Source organism: Macrobrachium nipponense, chromosome 38 (genome assembly GCF_015104395.2).
Source record: "Macrobrachium nipponense isolate FS-2020 chromosome 38, ASM1510439v2, whole genome shotgun sequence".
Classification (NCBI taxonomy): Eukaryota; Metazoa; Arthropoda; class Malacostraca; order Decapoda; family Palaemonidae; genus Macrobrachium; species Macrobrachium nipponense.
The window spans coordinates 15,302,518-15,323,822 of NC_061098.1; the positions used below are offsets into that span (position 1 = coordinate 15,302,518).

Genomic DNA, 21,305 nt, shown 5'->3' on the forward strand with positions numbered 1-21,305 from the left:
AGCCGTATTCTTGTTTCTAAACTCTTGACTGATTGTTCTTTTAAAAACTCCGATCATACTCTTTGCCTTGGTGTTTAGTTGCCATATTTTTGTGGTTTTACAATGCGTAGACATCTCTTCTAGATCCCGTGTCTCTTTATAGAATTATAGGTTTACGAAACGTGCAAATCTTAGTCATAATTTCTGTCTATAGAATTAGGCCTATGTGGTTATGTTTAGTATTGTGACTACTTTTTTTTTCTTGTTTAGCTAAAAGAGTGAATACTTTTATCAAGATTTGCAAAAAGGCTCTGAAACGATAATGGAAAAAGTCTCCAGTTTTTTGCTGTTTTATAGCTCTCTCTCTCTCTCTCTCTCTCTCTTCTCTCTCTCTCTCTCTCTCTCATCCAGTTTTGACTAGTTTACTACGGTTTAGGCAAGGTATTCGTATTCATCAATAGCGCAATTAGTGCGTCTACGTACGACGTGCTCTCTCTCTCTCTCTCTCTCTCTCTCTCTCTCTTCAGTTGCTTACATTATTGCAGGCTCGTTTTGTGCCGTCATGTTACTCGCCAGTGATGTCCAGGTAATAATTCAATTAACTGTATTGTGTCAGTTATTGAATAATATTGATACTTACAGGTAAGGATTACAAAGGAAAGTCGATATTTTTATTTTGTGTATTTACTCGTAAATGTAGACAGGTGTATTTATATTATTTATTTATATATACATTTATATACGTATACAGTCGTGCTGAGAAATACACACGCATTAATATTTGTTTTAAGGAATAATTTTTAAAATACCCAGTAATACCCAGTATGTATGGAATGTGACCTATCTTGCTGCCTAAATGCTTGGGAGAAAGCACCGTACAGACACCTGATAAATGCAATCAAGGGCTATATAATATTCCTTCATACATTAATCTAAGATAAAAGAAAGTCATTCCTTCGGAGAAAGCAATACTGAAAAATGAAAATCGAAAGCAGTTTCTAGGATATAAGTGTTCTCAGGAGAAGCTCAGTTATCTCTTGGGGGTAGTACTAGCCTTGCGTCAAGTGAGAGTATTATTATAGTACTAACTTCAGTGAGAGTACTTTACCCGTCTTCGTGATTCCTCCCTAAGGAAAGGAAAGTATTTTTTCGAAGTAGAAAGCCCCTTCAGTGAAAGTACTCTTGGTGGATTGCATTCAACGGTATAGGATATTTATTTCGTGTATCTAGATTGTGTGTACTGGACTGAATCCAGTGTATATCCCCAGAGCCGAAATGAAGATATTTATTATTATTATTATTATTATTATTATTATTATATTATTATTATTATTATTATTATTATTATTATTATAGTCTTCTTTACTGTATTCTTATTGTTATTAATATTATTAGAGAACAACCAAGAGATGAAGGGAAAGTATGTTATAGGATTGAACATCCAGTATTAGACCGAGGAATCCCTCCTTGTGGGGAGATGCACTTTCCTTCGAAAGCAACGTAGGGAAAGCGGAGGATGTCCCCGAAAAGTCCTTCAGAACAAAATGGCGAGAGTAGTATACTTGTTTAGAAAACAAAAAAGCAAAAAAAAACCTCCTGCGTGTTAAGGATTACTTAACCTTGGTGACGAACCCAAAGGTGAAAAGGAAAACGTTCGATACACGGAGACCTTTGTTGCAGGTTGGGGGGAGGGAGAGGTGGGCGGAAGGGCGCGCGGGCGGGGAGGGATTAGGATGGGTGGTGGGAGGGGGGTGGGGATGGTGGGGGTGATTATAAGAGTATATGTGCTGAAGTGGGCGGTTCGTGTGTAGGTGTGTGTCTGCTGTGAGTGTAGGCGTGGGAGGTCTTCGGGTGGAGGGGTCCGTAGGGGCGTGGTCCAGGTGTGGCTCAGTATAGATCCACGCCCCTCGGCTCTCCCTCTCTCTCTCTCTCTCACTCTCACTCCTCTCGTCTTGCTCTCTTTCTCTCTTTATGCGGCCAGCTCTCTCTATCTTCCACTCTCACTCTCGGTGAAAAACTAGGTCTATCCTTTCGTGAAGTTTTCCTGTTTTTTTGTTTGGTTGGTTTTATTGGTTATTTAATTAATTTCTTGTGTATCCTACCATACGTTCTTTAATGTATGTGATGTGATGTATGTAGGATATATTAACCTATGAAAAGCTCATACATTTGATTTACTTTGTATTATTTTGCATTCCTTTAAGATATTTCAGTGATTCTTATACTACTTAATATTTTCTGTTTAGATTTCTTGATCTATTGATTAAATCCCGGTACGTGATGGTATCTTGTCTGCATTGACTTTCAAGCGTCAGTATTGACTTAATCTCTCTCTCTCTCTCTCTCTCTCTCTCTCTCTCTCTCTCTCTCTCTCTCTCCTCTCCTCTCTCTCTCTCTCTCTAGTACTACTGTTTCAATTCGTCTGTGCCTTAGACGCTGGGCGTGTGACCTGAATAGGTGAAGACTGCGAATGAAATAGACTCTCTCTATCTCTCGCTCTCCTCTCTACTGCCGGCTAGCTAGTACCTACTGTTCCAATTCGTCCTGTTTGACCTTAGACGCTTGGCGTGTGACCTGTAATAGGTGAAGACTGCTGAATGAATAGACTCTCTCTCTCTCTCTCTCTCTCTCTCTCTCTCTCTCTCTCTCTCACTGCACTGGTGACGACGCTCATAGAAGCAAATTAACTGAAGAAATGATTGATTTTGTAGGGCGGATTGGTCTAAAGAACTCTCAGGGATCTTTGTCGGAGTTGGGTGACCGTAACCCCCCCCCCCCCCCTTTCTCTCCTCTCTCTCTCTCTCTCTCTCCTCTCTCTCTCTCAGTGGGGACGATGCTAAGAAATCAAATGAGCTCGAGAATTATTTATCTTTGTCGAAAGAGCTCCGGACATCTTTGCCGGAGTATGATGACCGCGTTCATACCTTTCTTAAATTGGCGTTTTGCCGATCGATGGTCTCTCTCTCTCTCTCTCTCTCTCTCTCTCTCTCTCTCTCTCTCTCTCTCTCTCTCTCTCTGCTTAAGTCAGGGGTTAGTGACGGATGTTAGAAAATGATAACATACAGAGTAGATGGTATAGAGGAAGGTGTGTTGAGTTACTCAGGCAGAAGAGAATTATAGATTTTTATTTTATAGATAAGGATGTATTTGATGCAAGACTGCTTTGAATTCACGCATAAATCATTGCGTGAATCATTGAATCATTATACTGAGGAATCTGTCTGGTTATTTGTGTATATTATCTGACATTTTTCATCGGAAAAGTCTCCGTGATGAGATGGAGCCGCCAGTGCACCTCATGTGGTGCACTGTAGCCATTGCCGAAGGTTCTTTGCAGCGTCCCTTCGGCCCCTAGCTGGAACCTCTTTCATTCCCTTCCAGCGCTGATAGACCTCTTAGGTTCCAGCGCTTGGCTTTGGCCTAAATTCTGCATTTAGTGTTTTCGTCATATAATCGCAGTATGACTCACGGGGCTTCATGTCATGAAGGCAATAATTCATTTTTCTGTTGCTATGTGGCATGCACAAACGGGTCTGTCCCGAGCTGATTCGGCTTTTTCAAACTGGACAATGCCATCTTTTCAAGTCTCTCTCTCTCTCTCTCTCTCTCTCTCTCTCTCTCTCTCTCTCTCTCTCTCTCTCTCTCTCTCTCTCTCTAGGAAAAAAGTAACCAGTTTTTTTATTTTTATTTTTCAATTATGGTGCCTGAAGAGGATGCACATTGATTCTCTCTCTCTCTCTCTCTCTCTCTCTCTCTCTCTCTCTCTCTCTCTCTCTCTCTCTCAAATTTTTTTTTTCAGATAGGGTGTCTGAAGAGGATACACATTGATTCTCTCTCTCTCTCTCTCTCCAACACACGTATAACGTTAGAGAGAACATTATTTTCTATAAAAGTAAAAGGTATTACATTTAAACAGCTGACATTGTTTTTGATTTTTGATGACCCATTTGTATGTTTTACATACATTATATGTATATATATATGTATGTATGTATATGTATATTTATATAAATATTCGGGTTTCATTTAGCGTCACTTCGCATTGCTTCATTGATATTTGGCTTGTCAACTTGTGAGCCGGCTTCTGGTTGTACCTATGGACTCACGGAGAGAAATATTTCTCTCTCTCTCTCTCTCTCTCTCTCTCTCTCTCTCTCTCAATCGTTACTTACGTCTTCTTGAACCTGGATTACTTTCCACATTATTCGTCTCGCTTTCAATATCTTATAAAATACAGTAGAATTTCTCTCTCTCTCTCTCTCTCTCTCTCTCTCTCTCTCTCTCTCTCTCTCTCTCTCTCTCTCTCTCAATCGTTACTTATGTCTTCTTGAACGTAGATTTTTTCCACGGTATTCGTCTTGCTTTCAATATCTTATAAATAAAGACAATAGAATCCTTCATTCCCTGTATGGCTTCATAATTCATTTCTTTCGCTCTAGTTAACTATTACCTCAAAATCACCAATACATAATTTTTGTTCTTTTTGTAGAACCAGGTGACATGATAAGGATATCTGTAATCCGTATCTGCAAATCAAGATAAGGTTGATAATTTGGTAACTAGGCGAAAGTCTCTCACTCTCTCTCACTCAAGTTGCAGAAATATCTAATATATATACGTACATATATAATACGTATATATGCACCTACTGTAATTGAATCATGTTCCAGGTAGAATTGGAGTTTTGAAGTTTAGCGGTTCACGCAGATGTTAGATCATAGCGATTTGAAAGCCGGTGCGTTCAAAGTCATGCATGCAATGGCAGACATCCTCTGGGTTCAGGTAGTCACGAAGATAGAATTAGCGGTGGGTCCCTTGTGGTGGGTCTTGGGTTCGAGAAAACGCTCGTTTTCGACAAGATCAAACTATGCTCTGTTTTTTTCCATCTGTCCATCCGCCTGTGGTGTTTTTGTATGGTAACACTGCGTCCCGGGCTTTAGATAGTTACCTTCAGCTTACATTCAACGATTATAATAATATCCTATTTCGAATATTAACGGTGTAATTCGCATGCAGTAAATTATTAAAACACTTTTCAGTTGCAAATGTACACCCAGATATCCTTTTATTTACCTAAAACTTAGACATAGCGTAAGTATATAAAGCCCGGGACGCAGTGTTACCATACAAAAAACACCACAGGGATATGGACAGATGGAAAAAAAAAAAAAAAAAAAAAACAAAAAAAAAAAAAAAAAAAAAAAAAGAAAAAAAAAAAAAAAAAAAAAAAAAGAGTATAGTGCGTCACGTATTTCTCTCTCTCTCCTCTCTCTCTCTCTCTCTCTCTCCGCTCCTTCTCTCTCTCTCTCTCCGACAGTTCAGTTCAGAAAGCTAGTTTCTCACCGACAATTAGGAAAGCTCTCTCTTTCTGTATGCCCCCGACAGTTAAAAAAAAGCTAATTAGCTGTTATATTACGAAATTCTGATGATTTTTTTTCTTCAAAGTTTTATAGTACTGTTACGTTTAAGCATAGTTATATTACGATAATGCCGTTGTTGTTGTTGTTGTTTTTTTTTTTTAAGTTTTATAGTACTATTACGTTTAATCACAGTTATATTACGATATTCTGTTGAATTTTAATTTGTTTTATAGTACTATTACGTTTAATCACGGTTATATTACGATATTCTGTTTTTTTTATAGTACTACGCCTGATCACGGTTATATTACGATATATAGTTGATTTTTAGTATTATATTACTACGTCCAATCACGGTTATATTACGACATTGTCTTGATTTTTCAGTATTATAGTACTACGTCTAATCACGCTTATATTACGACATTCTGTTGTTTTTTTAAAAGTTCGATAGTACTACGTTTCTCCAAACCGATTAGCGGATCATGCGTATCAAAGACAAGAAGAAGAACTGTCATGTTATGAGTTAACGTCATGGAATGAACATCGATTACCCCTAACTATTAATAGCTTTGCTCTTTGGGCGCGGTGTCGAAACGGGACGGGAGCACCGTCTCTTTATTTCGCCTTATTCCACCATGTTTTTGTCGTTATCGCCGTGGTGCAAAGCTCAGCTAACATGGCATTTCACCCAGGATCGTAGCTTTTGTGAATTCTCCTGTATTTTGTAATATGATAACATTTTATCTATTAATGTGTTAACTTATTTTTTATTTTTTAATTCTCTCTCTCTCTCTCTCTCTCTCTCTCTCTCTCTCTCTCTCTCTCTCTCTCTCTCTCTGTATATATATGTATATATATATAATATATATATATATATATATATATATATATATATATATAATAATATCTATACATATAATATACATGTATATATATATTTGGAAGCTTGAATGAATAATGATGATAATAATAATCAATTAGAAGCAACGATGGTGGTATTGATAAGAATGAAATGGTAAATATATTGAGTTAAGTTAGGTTTTTCGTAGCCTGCACAGTTTGATAAGATTGTGCAAAACATGCATTAATTCTTGTGATACTTTAAACTTATTCAGTAAAATTACTGGTGTCCACATACGAATTTTGAGTTTGACACGTACATAAGTTTATCTTGTTCATGCAAAATAGCTGCAAATGATTTTAAAATGACATTGAAAACAGTAACTGAGCCGTGTTCCTTTCAGCAGATGAATTTTTTGGCAACAAACCAACAAAAAAAAAAAAGTTTATTCCCTTGCTGAGCCTATGTGTAAAAGGTGGTGGGGGAAAGATAGGCGAAGGGAAAGTATGGGATGTGGTTTATATCTGTCATTAGTTCCTCACTGGACGAGTGGGTTGGGTTCCGTACTCGACTATCAGTCTGGCAGCCTGAGTTTGCATCAGAGGAATTTATTTCTGATGATTAGAAGTTCATTTCTTGATGTAATGTGGTTCCTATCCTACAATAAGCTGTAGGTCCCTTTGCTAAGAAAGCAATTGCTTCTTAACCACGTAAAATTATTTATAATCTTTAGGGTCAGCTCCAAAGCGAGCTGTTAATCAGCTCAGTGGACATACTTAACTTATATCTGTCATTGCAGTTTGGGGGGTACTCGGCTGGAAGTCTGGCTGACCGGATGTTGGATGCTGAAGCCTCTGCCCTCATAACTACGGACGCTGTTTGGAGAGGATCCAAGTTAATTCCTCTGAAAGAAATTGCTGATGACGGTAAGAGATGATCCCGACGTAAAGTACAACTTAGAAATATTATTAGCATGTATTTTTAGATGTATCAGCACAAGTTGAAATGCAGTATGATTTCAGAAGTTAGCATTATGCTGTATGATCATGGTGCTTGCTCTCTGGACCAAGACTAACCCAAGTGACACATGCTCACTGTTCATGTAAGGTTGATGAAGAATGTTTCAACTTAGTTTTGCTCTATACAGATTCTGACTTTTTGAATTGGATATTATTCATTAAATTTACTAGGCATATTGATAATAATATTACCCTACTTTATATATCCTGCTTTGTCATTAAGAAATGTCAAAATTTTCCCCATATTTTGCTTGCAGAGGTGGATTCAGTTTTCCTCAAAATAAAGCTATTTACCTTTTATATACAAGTGTATTCTAAGAGGTATAAGTAATAGTTCCAGTGAGTTAATGATAATGATTGAAGATCTGTGTGAGTTTCTTAAAATGTAATGAAGCTACTGGAGATGACATCTAATGTTGATTGCATATTTAAAAAAACATTGGAGCATAGCTTGCATTGTGCATTTGCATGTGATAGATTTTGCTGGTGATGTGATGTAATAGCCAACTTTTCTCCCTTAGCCTTGAAGATCTGCAGAGCAAAGAACACGAACATCAAAGTAAATATTGTTGTGAAGCACATCAGCCGCGTGACTGCTCCTCAGTCAGCTGCCAATGGAGCGGCAAATGGCAATCCAGCAAAAAAGACTCACTTTGATGACACGGTCAGTAAGATCCTCCAAAATCTCATCTTCATAGTACAGTGTTATGAGTCTAGCTTTATTATTTAGCTTAAATAAGGAGAGAGCTGCTACTATTTTCCTTGTTCTCGTATGACTTGATGAGTATTTTTATGTAATATATATGGAAGATGTTAAATTTCAGGACCATGAGGTTTTCAAATTATTTTAGTCATTCTGATCTATCCTTTATTGACAGTAAAAATGCTTTCTTGAACACATTTTATCATAATGGTCAAGAAGTTTAAAAGTCTAATTCATGAATGTAGAATCATGGTTGAATTATCATTGTGTGTACACCAGAGAATGGTAGTGCACTCCATTATGATGTTTAATGTTTTGAATGAGAACTGGGATAATACATTGAATGAGAACTGGGATAATATTAATAGCTTTAGACAAACAAGAACAGCTGAAATGTTTGTTGCATTTCTGGTAAGATCATTATAACATCTGTCATTGCTAGTGGAAACTTAGGTAAGTTGGTGAAAGGACAGAAAATTACCATGGAGCCATTTACAGGTTATTATCAAAATAGTTTAGCTATTTACAGAACACAGCCAAAAGATTTTGAATTAGTCATATACATACTTATTTTAGTTTTAGGGCATGGAAATCCTTTGAATAATTTCATCGAAGGTTTGTGAAGAGTTAGACGAATTCTGTTCAAGAACCTAAATAATTCTGAGAACCTGTTGAGTCTTGTTTTGACAGTGAAAGAGGGTAACTGAAAACTCTAGGGTCAACACTGACAATCTGAAGGTGATCCTTTGGAGTAACAGCTGAACTACGGCTGGTAAAACAAAGTCTAGAAAATTGTGTCGAAGCCAAAAATCAAGCCAAGAAAATTAATGCGATGGAGGATGCAGAAAGTAATTTTTCTTATATGCACCAAAAAGTAGAATGGAATTGCCCTCATAAAGTAAATTGATCCGCTATCACATTATGAGAACAGATTTGTAAATGCTTATTAGAGCAATATGTACAGTTGCATATTTGGCTTACGGAATGGGTTCCCACTTTTGTATTACAAATCAGCCCACACACTTAATTGTAACTCTCTCTCTGTTGCAGATAACCTGTAGCATACGGTACTAAAGAATTTTATGTAATTCAGGGTTAAATTTTGTTTCTTTAGGTAAACTGAAATAAAATACTAGGTAATACTATAAATCTGTCTTGACTAATGTAACAGAATGTGTAAACGGCTGCATTGTAATTTTAACTGTCCTTACTCAGGGATATTTTCTGTTAGCTAAAATACTAGGATTGGTACTTATATCAATTTAATTTATCAACTTTTTACAACTATTTGGGAGTGCTGTGATAGTTAATAGTGAAATCTTCACTGTCAGTATTTGAAAAGGATTCATTTACTGTTCTGAAACAAATGCCTTGAGAGTTTTAAGTGAGCTACTTCCATGTAGTTTGCTAAGCGTTCCTGAAATGCTTTTTTGCAACCAGTCCCGTTAATTTACCGTTGATTCATGAGACTAATGCTTCTTCATTTGGTAAAAACTAATGTACTATTTTTCTGATATTTTAAAGAATACAGTATATAAGAATACAGGGGTATTGGTAATTATTTCTGTGTTATGATTTCCCATTCCATTAATTATGTGCTTTCTATCATTGCAGCACTTTTGTATTTGTGTTTTCACACCAGATACATTTTGTTTAATACTGTATGTCTATTACCATGCTAATTGTTATACACACACATGCTTTGAACTGCTCATAGCTGGTTTTTATATTTATAGCACACAGCGTGCAGTGTTCACCATAATTAGCACTTAACTTAGTACTTAACTTAGCACTTAACCGTTTAATTAGCACTTGGCACAGCACTAGAGTAGGGAAAAAACTGAGCACGGGTAGATAATTTCACAATTATATTGTAAACATCAGTTGAAGGTAAATTTTAGTACCTTTGTATTCCCCCCCCCTCCCCCCACATTCCTTAAACTCCACAGACCTCTTCCCAGTTTTGACATTGTGGGGAAATGGACCATACCTGGAATATCTAGTAGTGATTTTATTTTATTGGCAGATACTGTAACTTGTATGTAAATTTTATATCTACATTGTTCTGTTTGTATGAGTGGCAGCAACCTTCGTAGACTTGAAAGCTTCTGTCTTTAGAAATACGCAGAGTAGCTTGTAATTTTTATGTCATTAAACCTTGTACTTAGACTGTAATCCTTTTAAAATGTAAAAATTGTTTGAGGATTCTTTCAAATTCCAGAGATCCTAGATATTTGCATAAAGTATGGTCTTGCTTCAGCATGGTATAGTAGAGAATGACACTGAAAAATTGTGGATATTAGAGTACTGCTAGTATTTAACGGAATTTTTTCATAAACGTAGAATTTTTCATTATAGATGTTAATTGTATTTTTTTTGTTACATTTATGAGTAAAATAAATAAATCTTAAAAGACTGAAATATTTTAGATTGGGTGGCGAAGGATAGGGAACCTTTTGGGAGTAATAAATTGTGAATTGTTTATAAAGTATTTTTAATTATATGGTTACAAGCATCAAGGCAGTTTTGCTTCAATATGTACTAGTTTGACATACAGTATTTGAAGAAATTGCTTTGTTTCTGCATGTAAAAGATCACAGTTTTTTTTATTATGCACTCTATACTCATGGAAAGATACACCTGTCTATATACATGTATAGTAAAAATAGGATATCATTGTTTTTCATGTTGTGAGTTTTGAGGCATTAGAATGTTATTCTTATACTATTCAGCACATTCATTTGATATCCCTGCAGATCAGACGATTTGGTTATTGTAGGATATTGTAACTTATATGATAGGAGGTGGAAATGTAAAATGATAAAATGGTGCAACTTTTACTATGTTTTGCAAATGTATAACAATAGTAATTCTCATGACAAAAGCCTAATGATGGTGGAAAAAGCAAGATTTATAAGATGTGTGTTGTCAAGATAAGATAATGGCAAAGTTGGAACATTATTCAGTTACCTAAGGTTGAGCAGAAACTAGTGCTTTAAGAGCGTTTTAAAAGTAAGCTTAATTAGCAAATAACTTAGGGTTGCTAAAAGCTCTGTGAAATATGATTTTGATTTGCGCTCTTGTTTCTTTCACGAGAATTACTGCAGCCACATTGATGTGTGCAGTGAAAGTAACATTATTACCAGAATACCATAATTTCAATGAAAAGGGTTTTTGTTTTTGTCATATTTAGTATTGGAGTGTTTGCCTTCTGGATAATAATAATAATAGTAGATATGGAAACATTTTAGTATTTATTATGCATGGTTTGCTATGTTGCTTGACTTCTAAAAAAAAGTAAGAGCATGGAATATGAAGAATGAGCATCACATTACCATCATGTAACTGTTTCCAGAGTATTACAGATCTCTGTCTTAACAGTTAGCCCTTTTTTTAACGTTGAAATTTATGTCCATTTGTTTGAACGTGTTTGGAGTATTTTTCTGTTTTTAATATTGTAATGCAGCTTCCATTTGAAATTTCTCCTCTCCATATTCCTTCCTTAACGCTTCCCTTCCCTGCTGCTCCGACTGTGGAAAACCGCATTACCTTCACTGGCCTGCAAATCTTCAGGGCAACTTCAAGGTAGTGGTATTCTTAGCGTTAGTTTAAGGTGTCTTGGTTTATTTGTGTGTTTTTTTTTCCTCTTTGTTTTCATTCTTCTCGCCTCCCAATGATTTAATTTACGCACTATTCTTCTGTTGCACACTTTCTATTTTGTAATGTGTATTTATTTCATTAACCAGTTTTAAGAGCACTTGCTCGGTGGAGTAAGGTGGCATTCAAGCATATACTTAAATAAATGCCACACAGTAATGCAAGGAAAATATTTCTTTTCAAATTTTCATTGTTGGGATTTGTGCATTTGCTTTGTTATATTCATTGTACATACAGTATATATACTATGTGGTTTTCGAAGAGATTTTATCGCACAGCTTCTTTGTAAATCTGCACTGATGTCAGTCTCGAGAAGTTTATGTACTCTTATACTTTGACTTCAATCCCAGTCTTGTTCAAAGAGTTTGAAAGCTTTGAGTTAAGTAAACTGTTCATGAAATGATTTAACATAATAACATACATTAAGCTTTCTTCCAGTAGTATACCAATGATACAGTAGATCAGACACTGTGCTTGATACAAAATACATATTACATGCTACAGAAAGGCTTCCTTCTCTTAGAGTACTCATACAGTTTGTTTTTTCTCATTCTATTAAAGGATCTTGGCTTTAATAATACTTTGGTTACAGGTTGGTTGGGATGACAAGGTAGACGTTTGGTGGCATGACGTGGTGAAAGATGTCAGTAGTGAGTGCCCACCTGTGTGGATGGATGCGGAAGACCCACTTTTCATGCTATACACAAGGTATTGTTTCCATATTCTTTATCCAGTTCTAATTCCCTTAAGTAGAAATAAGGATTTTAATTGGTGTTTAGGTTTGATTTGATTAAATTAGTTAAAACCAAAAAAATTGTCAATCTGCTTTATTTGTTGTGTCGTCGTTTGAAAAACTTGCATTGAAATATTTTGATTGCTGGAGATTTGGGCTTCTCAATATTATGAAATCTGCTTTGTTATTGAACTGCTCAAGTGTTAAAATGTAGAAAGGAATTGTGAGCTTTTAGAAAAATTTAATTTTTATCAAATTGTAACAAAAAAATATTAGCGATCAAAATTTATCTGGCAATTTAGTTTGTTTAATGGTATCTGGTCTGTTTTTTGTGATACTATATTAGGGATGTTGGTAGGTTAAGGAAATTGTGCTGTATCTGTACTACATTAGCTAAATTTATAACTGTCATTAATTTTACCATTGTAATATTATTACTTAATGCCTGTGTTGTCATTAATTTAACCATTACTTATTGGTATTTTCCTTTTCACAGTGGAAGTACGGGAAAACCAAAAGGGGTCCTACATACAGTCGGTGGCTACATGTTGTATGCAGCTACAACCTTTAAGTATAGTTTTGATTATCACCCTGGTGATATCTACTTCTGCACAGCTGATATTGGATGGATCACCGGTCACACATATGTTACATATGGCCCCTTGCTGAATAATGCAACTTCAGTATTGGTATGTTCCAAAACTTTTCTTAAAATTTTGCTCGTATCATTATTTTTAGGAGTAAAATTCACTGTCTACATTCATTCATCATGATAAAATGCATTTCATTGAGGTTTCTTTTACAGTTTGAAGGTGTCCCTACTTACCCCCACTCAGGACGCTTTTGGGAAATTATTGAGAAATACAAAGTATCAAAATTCTACACAGCTCCTACTGCTATTAGAACTCTAATGAAGTATGGAGATGAGCCTGTTAAGTGAGTACTGTACTGTACAGTATTATAATTGCTACCACTTGTAATTGATAGGACCTTGGATTGATATTTGCTCAAACTTTGTTGTGCAGGATCTTACTGGTGACTTAAAAGTACAGGTTCAGATGGTTTTGTCAGTTCTATGCTCTGTATAGTATACATTTAACAGTTACATGTCATATATAGTACAGTTCATTTAAGAAAATATAAGCTATATTGCACAATAAAGATGTCAAATGGAAACAAAACTGAAAAAGAGACTAAAGAGTAATGGAAAAGTAATACCCATTTGTCAAAGACTGAATGCCTCGGGTATTAAATACAATTGAAGCTCATATGACATATAAAAGTAAATGCATAAATACAGTAAATCTAATCAGATTAAAGCTCTGAAAGGTTGCAAGGGACATATATTTTAGTCCTTTTCTTCTGGGAAGAACCTCTTTCTTGTTGTCCTGGGTCATATGATTTTTAGGATGGAATGGACATGCAGTATTTTTATGATAAAAAGCATATTTTTCATTTAAAAAAAAAAAATTAATTATAAGTTGCATTGCCCTCCTCCCATTGCCACATCAGATATGAAGTGGCACAGGAGGTCCAACTTGGGGGGAGCAAGTTTATGACCTTTCAGAATTAGCAGATGGAACTGATTATTGGGTTTGTATGGAAAATTTGTGTTGTGTGTGGCTGTCCAAAAGTCAAACAGCAGGAATTTACCAGGTTCGGGAGACAGCAAAAAAAAAATGTTTCCAAATTTTTGCCATTTTTATTCTTCTAATTATCACATTATAAAGAACTTAGGTCATTATATATGATAACTGAATTTTACAATGAAAGACAAACCTTTTGGGCCAGCCTTATGTGAGTCTTAAGTGATTTAAGTCAGTGGTCTGGTTAAACTGCATGATGGTGACGATGATGATTATAGTAGACCATTATTGCCTATAGGGTGCACATCATATTTGATGAAGTTCTGATCACATCTATGTAGTATAGTTGTGGTCATATTATCAGTAAGTGCAGATCTTGTTTACACTTCTGATTATGTCAAAGATTGTGTTTTTCGAAGGTATTTGTCACTGTTAGGCTTAAAAAGACATATTTCATATTTAATGTATTTTTTGAATTACCCCTACTTATAAATATCAGAAATTCTTCATATCGCTGAGGAATGAGACAAAGGTATTGTGCCAGAAGTGGTTGTAGACAGATGGGGAGGGAATTTTAATAATTCACTCATAAGTTTATTTATTTTTCAGCATTAGACTGACTACTGTATATAAGTACTAAGTGCTAGAGGTTTAGAATTTTGAGGCATAATTATTTCTGTTTGATTTGCAAAGTTTTTTCTAGTTTCACTCTAACTAAAGTCTGTGTCATGTTATATTTATGCTCCTTATTAGTGTTAATGGTTGAGGTTACTCCAAATGTGTCTTCCTATTTAATTCTTTATTTTGTTTTGAAAGCAAATCACAGCATGGGCAATTTCAATGACTGATTTAAACGTAACATTCTTGTAATTACTTTAAAACAGCAGTGTATAAGACTACTGTCTGTTCTTCTGGAATCCTTTTATTTGCCATTCGAGTTTGATAAGTGCTGCCTCAAATTTCCTGATTTTCAGATTCTCAGTTATTAAAGTTAAGTATATAGCCTCTTTCCTCCCTGTCTTTAAATCTTAAGTCTTCTCTAGGTTTTAAATAGCACTGTTGTAGACAGAACCAAAAAGTTAAGTTTGCTTCATTAAGTCTCAAGGTAGTGTAGATGTGGACAGAATTGATAATCGTAATATCTGAACAATATTCTTTAATTGTCTGAACATTTGGTTATTTTAATGTAGTATAGTAAAAATATTTTAGTTTTGTAAAGCTCTAGTGTTCGTTTTTATATTTTATCTCTAAAAAACTGGTGTTTAGAATTTAATATTTGAATTTTTACGACAAGCAATTTTGGCGGCATAAGCAATAGTATTCGCTACTGAACTGTTAATGTTTTAGAACTCTTCAATCATTTGCATTCGTAGTCTTATTATTTTCATTTTAAGGTTGGAAGTTACATTCATATATTTTATGATTGAGGTTCCTGTATATTTTACAGCATCTTAAGGTAAGTTCCATTGGATCTTGAGCAGAACTAGCTTGGCTGATTTCTACCATGTCACCTTGAGTATGAGTCCTCTCTCTTTTTTTTTTTTTTTTTTTTTTTTTTTTTTTTTTTTTTTTTTATAAACGCTAATATACATAGACTAGAATATACTGGACTACTAATAAATTTGATGTGATAAATAGAAGAGTATCACTTACTAAGTCACAGAACTAATATATCTACACTATTAGGTTATAGCAGTAGTAGTAGTAATAGTTTAAGAAGACCACTGAGTCCTATTTCCAGACTCTCACAGGGCTTGCAATTCTGTACTGTAAAGAGATATACAAGTGACTGCATTGTATGCATTGATACATTTGGTAAACAGTGATTTTAAGGTATACTCCTGACAAAGATATTACTGAGATTATAAGAAAAATCAGTAGACCCTATTCATTTTTCCACCCATAATAGGACAGGAAATAAGTATTTCCTTACAGTTTGCATAAGGGGTTAATATCATGAATGACAAGTCAAAGGAGTGACATAAGAAAGTAGTGACAAATTGAAAGAAAAAATTCTGTTGACATGAATACCTCTAGTACCAAAATGAATTTAAAACATAAAATGTTTTCTGCTTCCACAGTAGTTTTACTATTTCAGAAGAAGTACCTCTGAAACATAACACTACTTTGAGGGTCTGACTGATCATCAGCATAAAGTAAGATGTTTAAAAATACTTTGGTGTTCGTTGGGTGTTTGGAATACTAGTGTCAATCATAGAAGTTGTAACATTTGTAATGAAAGAGTTAAGAGAAGTTACGCTTGTTAGAAATTACATTTATGTTGAAAGATATAATTTTCAAGACATTCACAATATACCTGACTGAAAATGACTATATAATATTCTTTTAAAGCATTGGTAGTTCCTGTTACTTTGGCTGAATTTTCTTTCTGTTGTGCTAGTTCTGAAAGGTTACATCTCATGCTTTTGGATGGTCGGCAGGTAGGAATTGCTCATGCATCCTTCCAGTTCTCTAGATACAGTCATAACACTGAGTTGGTTAATGGACAGGTGGGGTTTCTGTTTTCTTTTGATGGTGAATAGGGATGTTCATGCCACTTGGATGGGTGACAGAAAGAGGTTGCTTGCTGCTGTATTCATATAGCTTTGAGGGGTTGACACTAAGGTGCTTTTATAGGGATGTTTGTGCCACCTGGATCATTGACACAGGAGGCTCTTCTGTATCCTCGTAGCTCAGTAGGCATGTTAAGGCCACCTCGGTGGTTGACAGAAAGAGGGTGCTTCTGTATCCTCTTGGTTCTGGTTATTTATGCTCATACCACTTGGATGGTTGATCTTTGTGATAGGTTATAATTTCTGGTGTATTCAGGGAACCATGTTATCTCCTGTGAGAGTAACTTTTAAAACTCACCTGGAACACAGCTTGGTGAATGACAGGAATAGAAGACAATATTGAAAGATTACTCATGAAAAAGACAGAACACAAAAGTTTGAGGACACTAGGATAAATCAAAGCACAGAGGAATGTTTCATTGCAGTTTCTGTCTAATAAAGGTCCAGTAGTTGTCCTTAATAATCACATGTCTTGCTGTTGAATGTTTTAAAATACCTGGTAGACTTACTCCTTAAGGAAATATAATAGGATCATTGAAAAAATACTAGTTACATTGAGAAATACAGAGCTTTATGGTGTATTGTTTAAAAATTTCATAATGAAGAAATTCAGTGAAAAATTGGAGAATTGTTAGTCTTATGAAAAGATAAATGGGATATACTTTCTAAGGCTTCTAGGTATCCTTTGCAGTCGTCAATTTTTTGTGTAATTTTCAAGATTTTCAAGAATTCATTTAAATTTTTTTGCCATGATTGTCCAGTCAGAATCAATCTAAATTTATTCCGCAATCTTTGCTCAAAATCTTCCATGTATTCATGCTTGTATTTTTCTAGACAAGGTGGACAACTGGTAGTTAAGTGTGCAGTTTGAATTTTTCAGTTTTACTTTATTTATTTTCTTACTTAGTGTTTTGTAGTTGTTTAGATATGTGTAGCACATGTTTAAACAAAGTTATAGTGATTTTGTATGTGAGATAGCATATACATTATACTCTTTTTGTTTCTTAACTAATTCACTGACTTATATGAGTACAATACATTGTATTCTAGGATATGAATACAGTTCATTGTATTCTAGGGTAAATGAAGGCTAAGGTTTAGTATACTTGGTTTAATGGATGAAATCCCTTGTAGACATTCAAAATTTGTAATTAGTTGAGAGGAATTGCTGGGCTAAGGTTATATATATTGAATTAATTTTTAAGGCAGCTCAGTTTTATGTTGTTTCTGGAAAACTAATAAATAATTGCATGGTATACATGACTTTGCACATAAGTTGATCAGAATATTGTAAGTGAACGTTGTACACAGCATTGAATAAATTCCATCTTTAAATTTCTTTGCAAAGTTATATATTGTTTTCAAATTTTGTTTGTAATGCTTTTCCTTTATTTACCCAGGTATGACTTGTCATCCCTAGCAGTGCTAGGAAGTGTAGGTGAACCCATAAACCCTGAAGCTTGGCTGTGGTATTACCGAGTGGTTGGCGACAGTAACGTTTCAATCGTTGATACTTTCTGGCAGACAGAAACTGGAGGTCATGTCATTACTCCCCTACCTGGTGCAACACCTGCCAAACCTGGTTCAGCTGTATGTAGCATTTGTTTCATGCTTTTATTACAAGTATTGCTGTCAGTAACACCGTTCATGTTGGTGATACAGTGCGAGAGTCATTGATAATTTTTTTTAGTATCATTAGTATCATTGAATTTCTTTCTTTTTTCAGTTTCCAGTTTACTAAAAGCTTTCTTCCTCTTCATGTTATCATCATTGAATTGAGATGCAAATACTTCTTAAAGCTTTGTTGTTGAGATATTCAGAACTAAATTTGTTTCAGACAGATATCAGATGAAAGCAAATAATATTGGATCAAGAATCTATACTCTGTTTTTTTTCCATCTGTCCATCTGCCTGTGATGTTTGCGCATGGTAACACTGCTTCCTGGGCTTTAAATAATATCCTATTTCGAATAGTAACGGTGTAATTTGCATACAGTAAATTATTACAACACTTTTCAGTTGCAAATGTACACCCAGATATCCTTTTTATTTACCTAAAACTTACACATAGTGTAACTATTTAAAGCCCCGGACGCAGTGTTACCATGCCAAAACACTACAGGCGGATAGACAGATGGAAAAAACAGAGTATAGTTACTTTGATATCTTAAGTGAATAGTATTTTTCTTGACTCTTTACCTTTCACTTTGCCTTTTATGCTATTCAGGCTACCAGGGTTAGCATGCACAGTTTTGGTAAAAACCAACAAAATTCATGGTGCAAGTAGCTTAGGTATAAATACTTTAAACCTGGTTTACGATATAATCTTTAAATTTTGCCAAAAATTTATCACCTTATTTACCAAGAGATTTTAAGTAATTTTAGACTTACTACAATGTCCAGAGGGAATTCGGCAGAATCTCCAAAGTTACTTCAGTTATCTGTAGTTGGTTAAGAACTGAGACCAGCTTGTTTAAAATGAAAACTAAGGCTTAGTCAGATATAAAACTTTAATTCATTCCAGCTTTTATTATTTTAGCTTGCATTACAAAACAACTAGTATGTCTTTTTGGTATTGGATCAGTCATGTAGTAACTCGGTTATTAGTTTATCCATGTGTAAAATATGACTTGTCATGAAATGTGTCTCCTGTCTCTCATTTTGAAATAAAATTCAGCAGGTAATTGGTTTCTCTAAAGTTCTGTCATGGGAAAATGGTACTATTATTGTTATGATTTTACCCTTCCAGTGTTTCCCATTCTTTGGAGTTGATGTGGCACTCTTAGATGAAGAAGGCAGAGAAATCAAGGGAGAAGGAGAAGGTTATTTAGTTTTCCGTCAGCCTTGGCCAGGCATCATGCGTACAGTGTATGGCAACCATGAGAGGTTTGAAACAACATACTTCAAAAAGTTCCCTGGTTTCTACTGCACTGGTGATGGTAATTACTGTACCATTCAAGTAGTTTGTATGTTTCAAGAACATTGCATTATGTATCATAATTGTAATATGCATTTTGTTTTGGGAGTAATAAGAGAAATCTGTCGGTTCTATAGTTAACATTCACATAGTTGTAAGTTTTGAGCTGCAGGCTTGCTTGATAGTTGAGAAAAAGATAAAGACAGAGGGGTTGTATCTAGTTGTATCTTATTGTCTAGGTTTTGTCTAGGTTACTTCCCTCCTGCAGGTAAGGAATGGGTGTTCTATTTCCAACAGTCTAAAGACTTCATCTGTGCCCTGACTGTTAGAGATATCAGTTTTTAAATAGATAAGGCACAGAGGATAACAATGACGTGAAGCCTATGAAGATTACAACAGAAAGATTGTTAGAATATCTTGAAAATCAGAACAATTTAATGTTGGAAATGTCTCACATCTGGATTGGACCAGTTGGTCACCATAGCAATCACTTCGCAGGCTTGAGGATCTTGGCAAGGATTGCAGTTTTTTTTTTCTTTCTTTCTTTTTTGGCTTGCAAGCATCAGTGCCAGCAAGCCCCACAATTTCCTTGGGTCCTTGCTCAGTTGATTTGGGACTAAGACTTGGTCTCTCCACTCTTTATAAGGGTTATAATTTTTGGGAAGACTGTTATTCTCTTACCAGAGAATGAATTTTCTTGCAGAGACTCATCCAAACAGCCAATAGTCTCCACACTTCATAATGATTATATTTTTTGGGAAGACTGCTATTCTCTTACCTTACCGAAGAATTAATTTTTTTGCGGAGATTCATCAAAACAGCCAATAGTCCTAAATTGTTTACAGAGGCCTGTTTCCTTCCTTTGACCAAAGCCCTGACATAACTGAGGTTCTGTAGAGGGTGCCTTAGCCTATTTTTGATTCATCTGAAATAATGCAAGGTCTGGGCTCCTCACATCCAGAGGACAATGGTCTGATTATTCCTGCAATATATGCCTTCGGGAATGGCTTTCTATACACTGAAGGTGTTCTTCATAAATCAAAATTAGAACTATAACTTCTCCAGCATAGCACAAGAAAACAACCGAAATACTTTCCAACACCCGCAGTGATGTGAACACTGTGACGGTAGAAAACTGTGGCATAAAAACTTAATCCCCTTCGAAAGTAAACAAGTGTGAGAGAGGCTGGTAACCAGGTACAGTACTAGCCTTTTGTTTTCTTTTCCTTTCCTCAAGTGCCGAGCGAGCCTGTGTCTTGGAATTTATAGCTACATGAATATTAGGTAAAATTCACGGAAATAACGAAGTATCTCTCATTTATTTCTAAGGCGCAAAACGTGATAAAGATGGCTACATATGGGTGACTGGAAGGATAGATGACATGTTGAATGTTTCTGGACATCTCTTGTCAACAGCTCAAGTACGTAAAATTCCATAATTATTTCTTTAAAAACTGGTTTGAATAAATGTTACTATGTTAACTATTTTAGCCTGAATGTTGAGTGTTATTAATAAAAATGATGGTTATTTCAGTTTGTAACAGGCTTTTGTGTCTGAGAACTGTTGTCCTTGTTTCAGAACTAGTTCACCAGGAGTTGCCAATACTACTTTCAGTTTGAGAACTTTTGTCCTCGTTTCAGAACTAGTTCACTAGGAATTGCCAATAGTACTTCTTTCAGTTGTAGACATCACAAGATAACTTATTAAATCAAGAATACAAGTGAATGTTAAAGTTTGTTACACTTTAAATAATTTTAGGTTGAAAGTTCTATGGTCGAACATGAACATGTCGCAGAAGCTGCAGTTGTTGCCAGACCTCACAATGTGAAAGGAGAGTGTCTTCACTGTTTTGTGACGCTGACACAAGGAGCTGATTTTACTGACAAATTGGTTTCAGAGCTTAAAGTTAAAGGTGAGGTATAAAACACCAACT

At 35.2% G+C, this 21,305-nt stretch overlaps 1 protein-coding gene across 1 annotated transcript in view; it reads left to right on the forward strand.

Annotated features, from left to right (window-relative positions):
* The window catches only part of LOC135209661 (acetyl-coenzyme A synthetase, cytoplasmic-like), a 61,660-nt gene that overhangs the window by 35,095 nt on the left and 5,260 nt on the right, over positions 1-21,305 (forward strand). Inside the window, exons 3-13 of the mRNA XM_064242394.1 lie at positions 6,983-7,109; positions 7,724-7,866; positions 11,479-11,490; positions 12,155-12,270; positions 12,792-12,984; positions 13,101-13,231; positions 15,868-15,870; positions 17,855-18,044; positions 19,204-19,393; positions 20,701-20,792; positions 21,131-21,284. Of these exons, the coding sequence (XP_064098464.1) occupies positions 6,983-7,109; positions 7,724-7,866; positions 11,479-11,490; positions 12,155-12,270; positions 12,792-12,984; positions 13,101-13,231; positions 15,868-15,870; positions 17,855-18,044; positions 19,204-19,393; positions 20,701-20,792; positions 21,131-21,284 (1,351 nt within the window). The remainder of the gene's footprint in view (positions 1-6,982; positions 7,110-7,723; positions 7,867-11,478; positions 11,491-12,154; positions 12,271-12,791; positions 12,985-13,100; positions 13,232-15,867; positions 15,871-17,854; positions 18,045-19,203; positions 19,394-20,700; positions 20,793-21,130; positions 21,285-21,305) is intronic.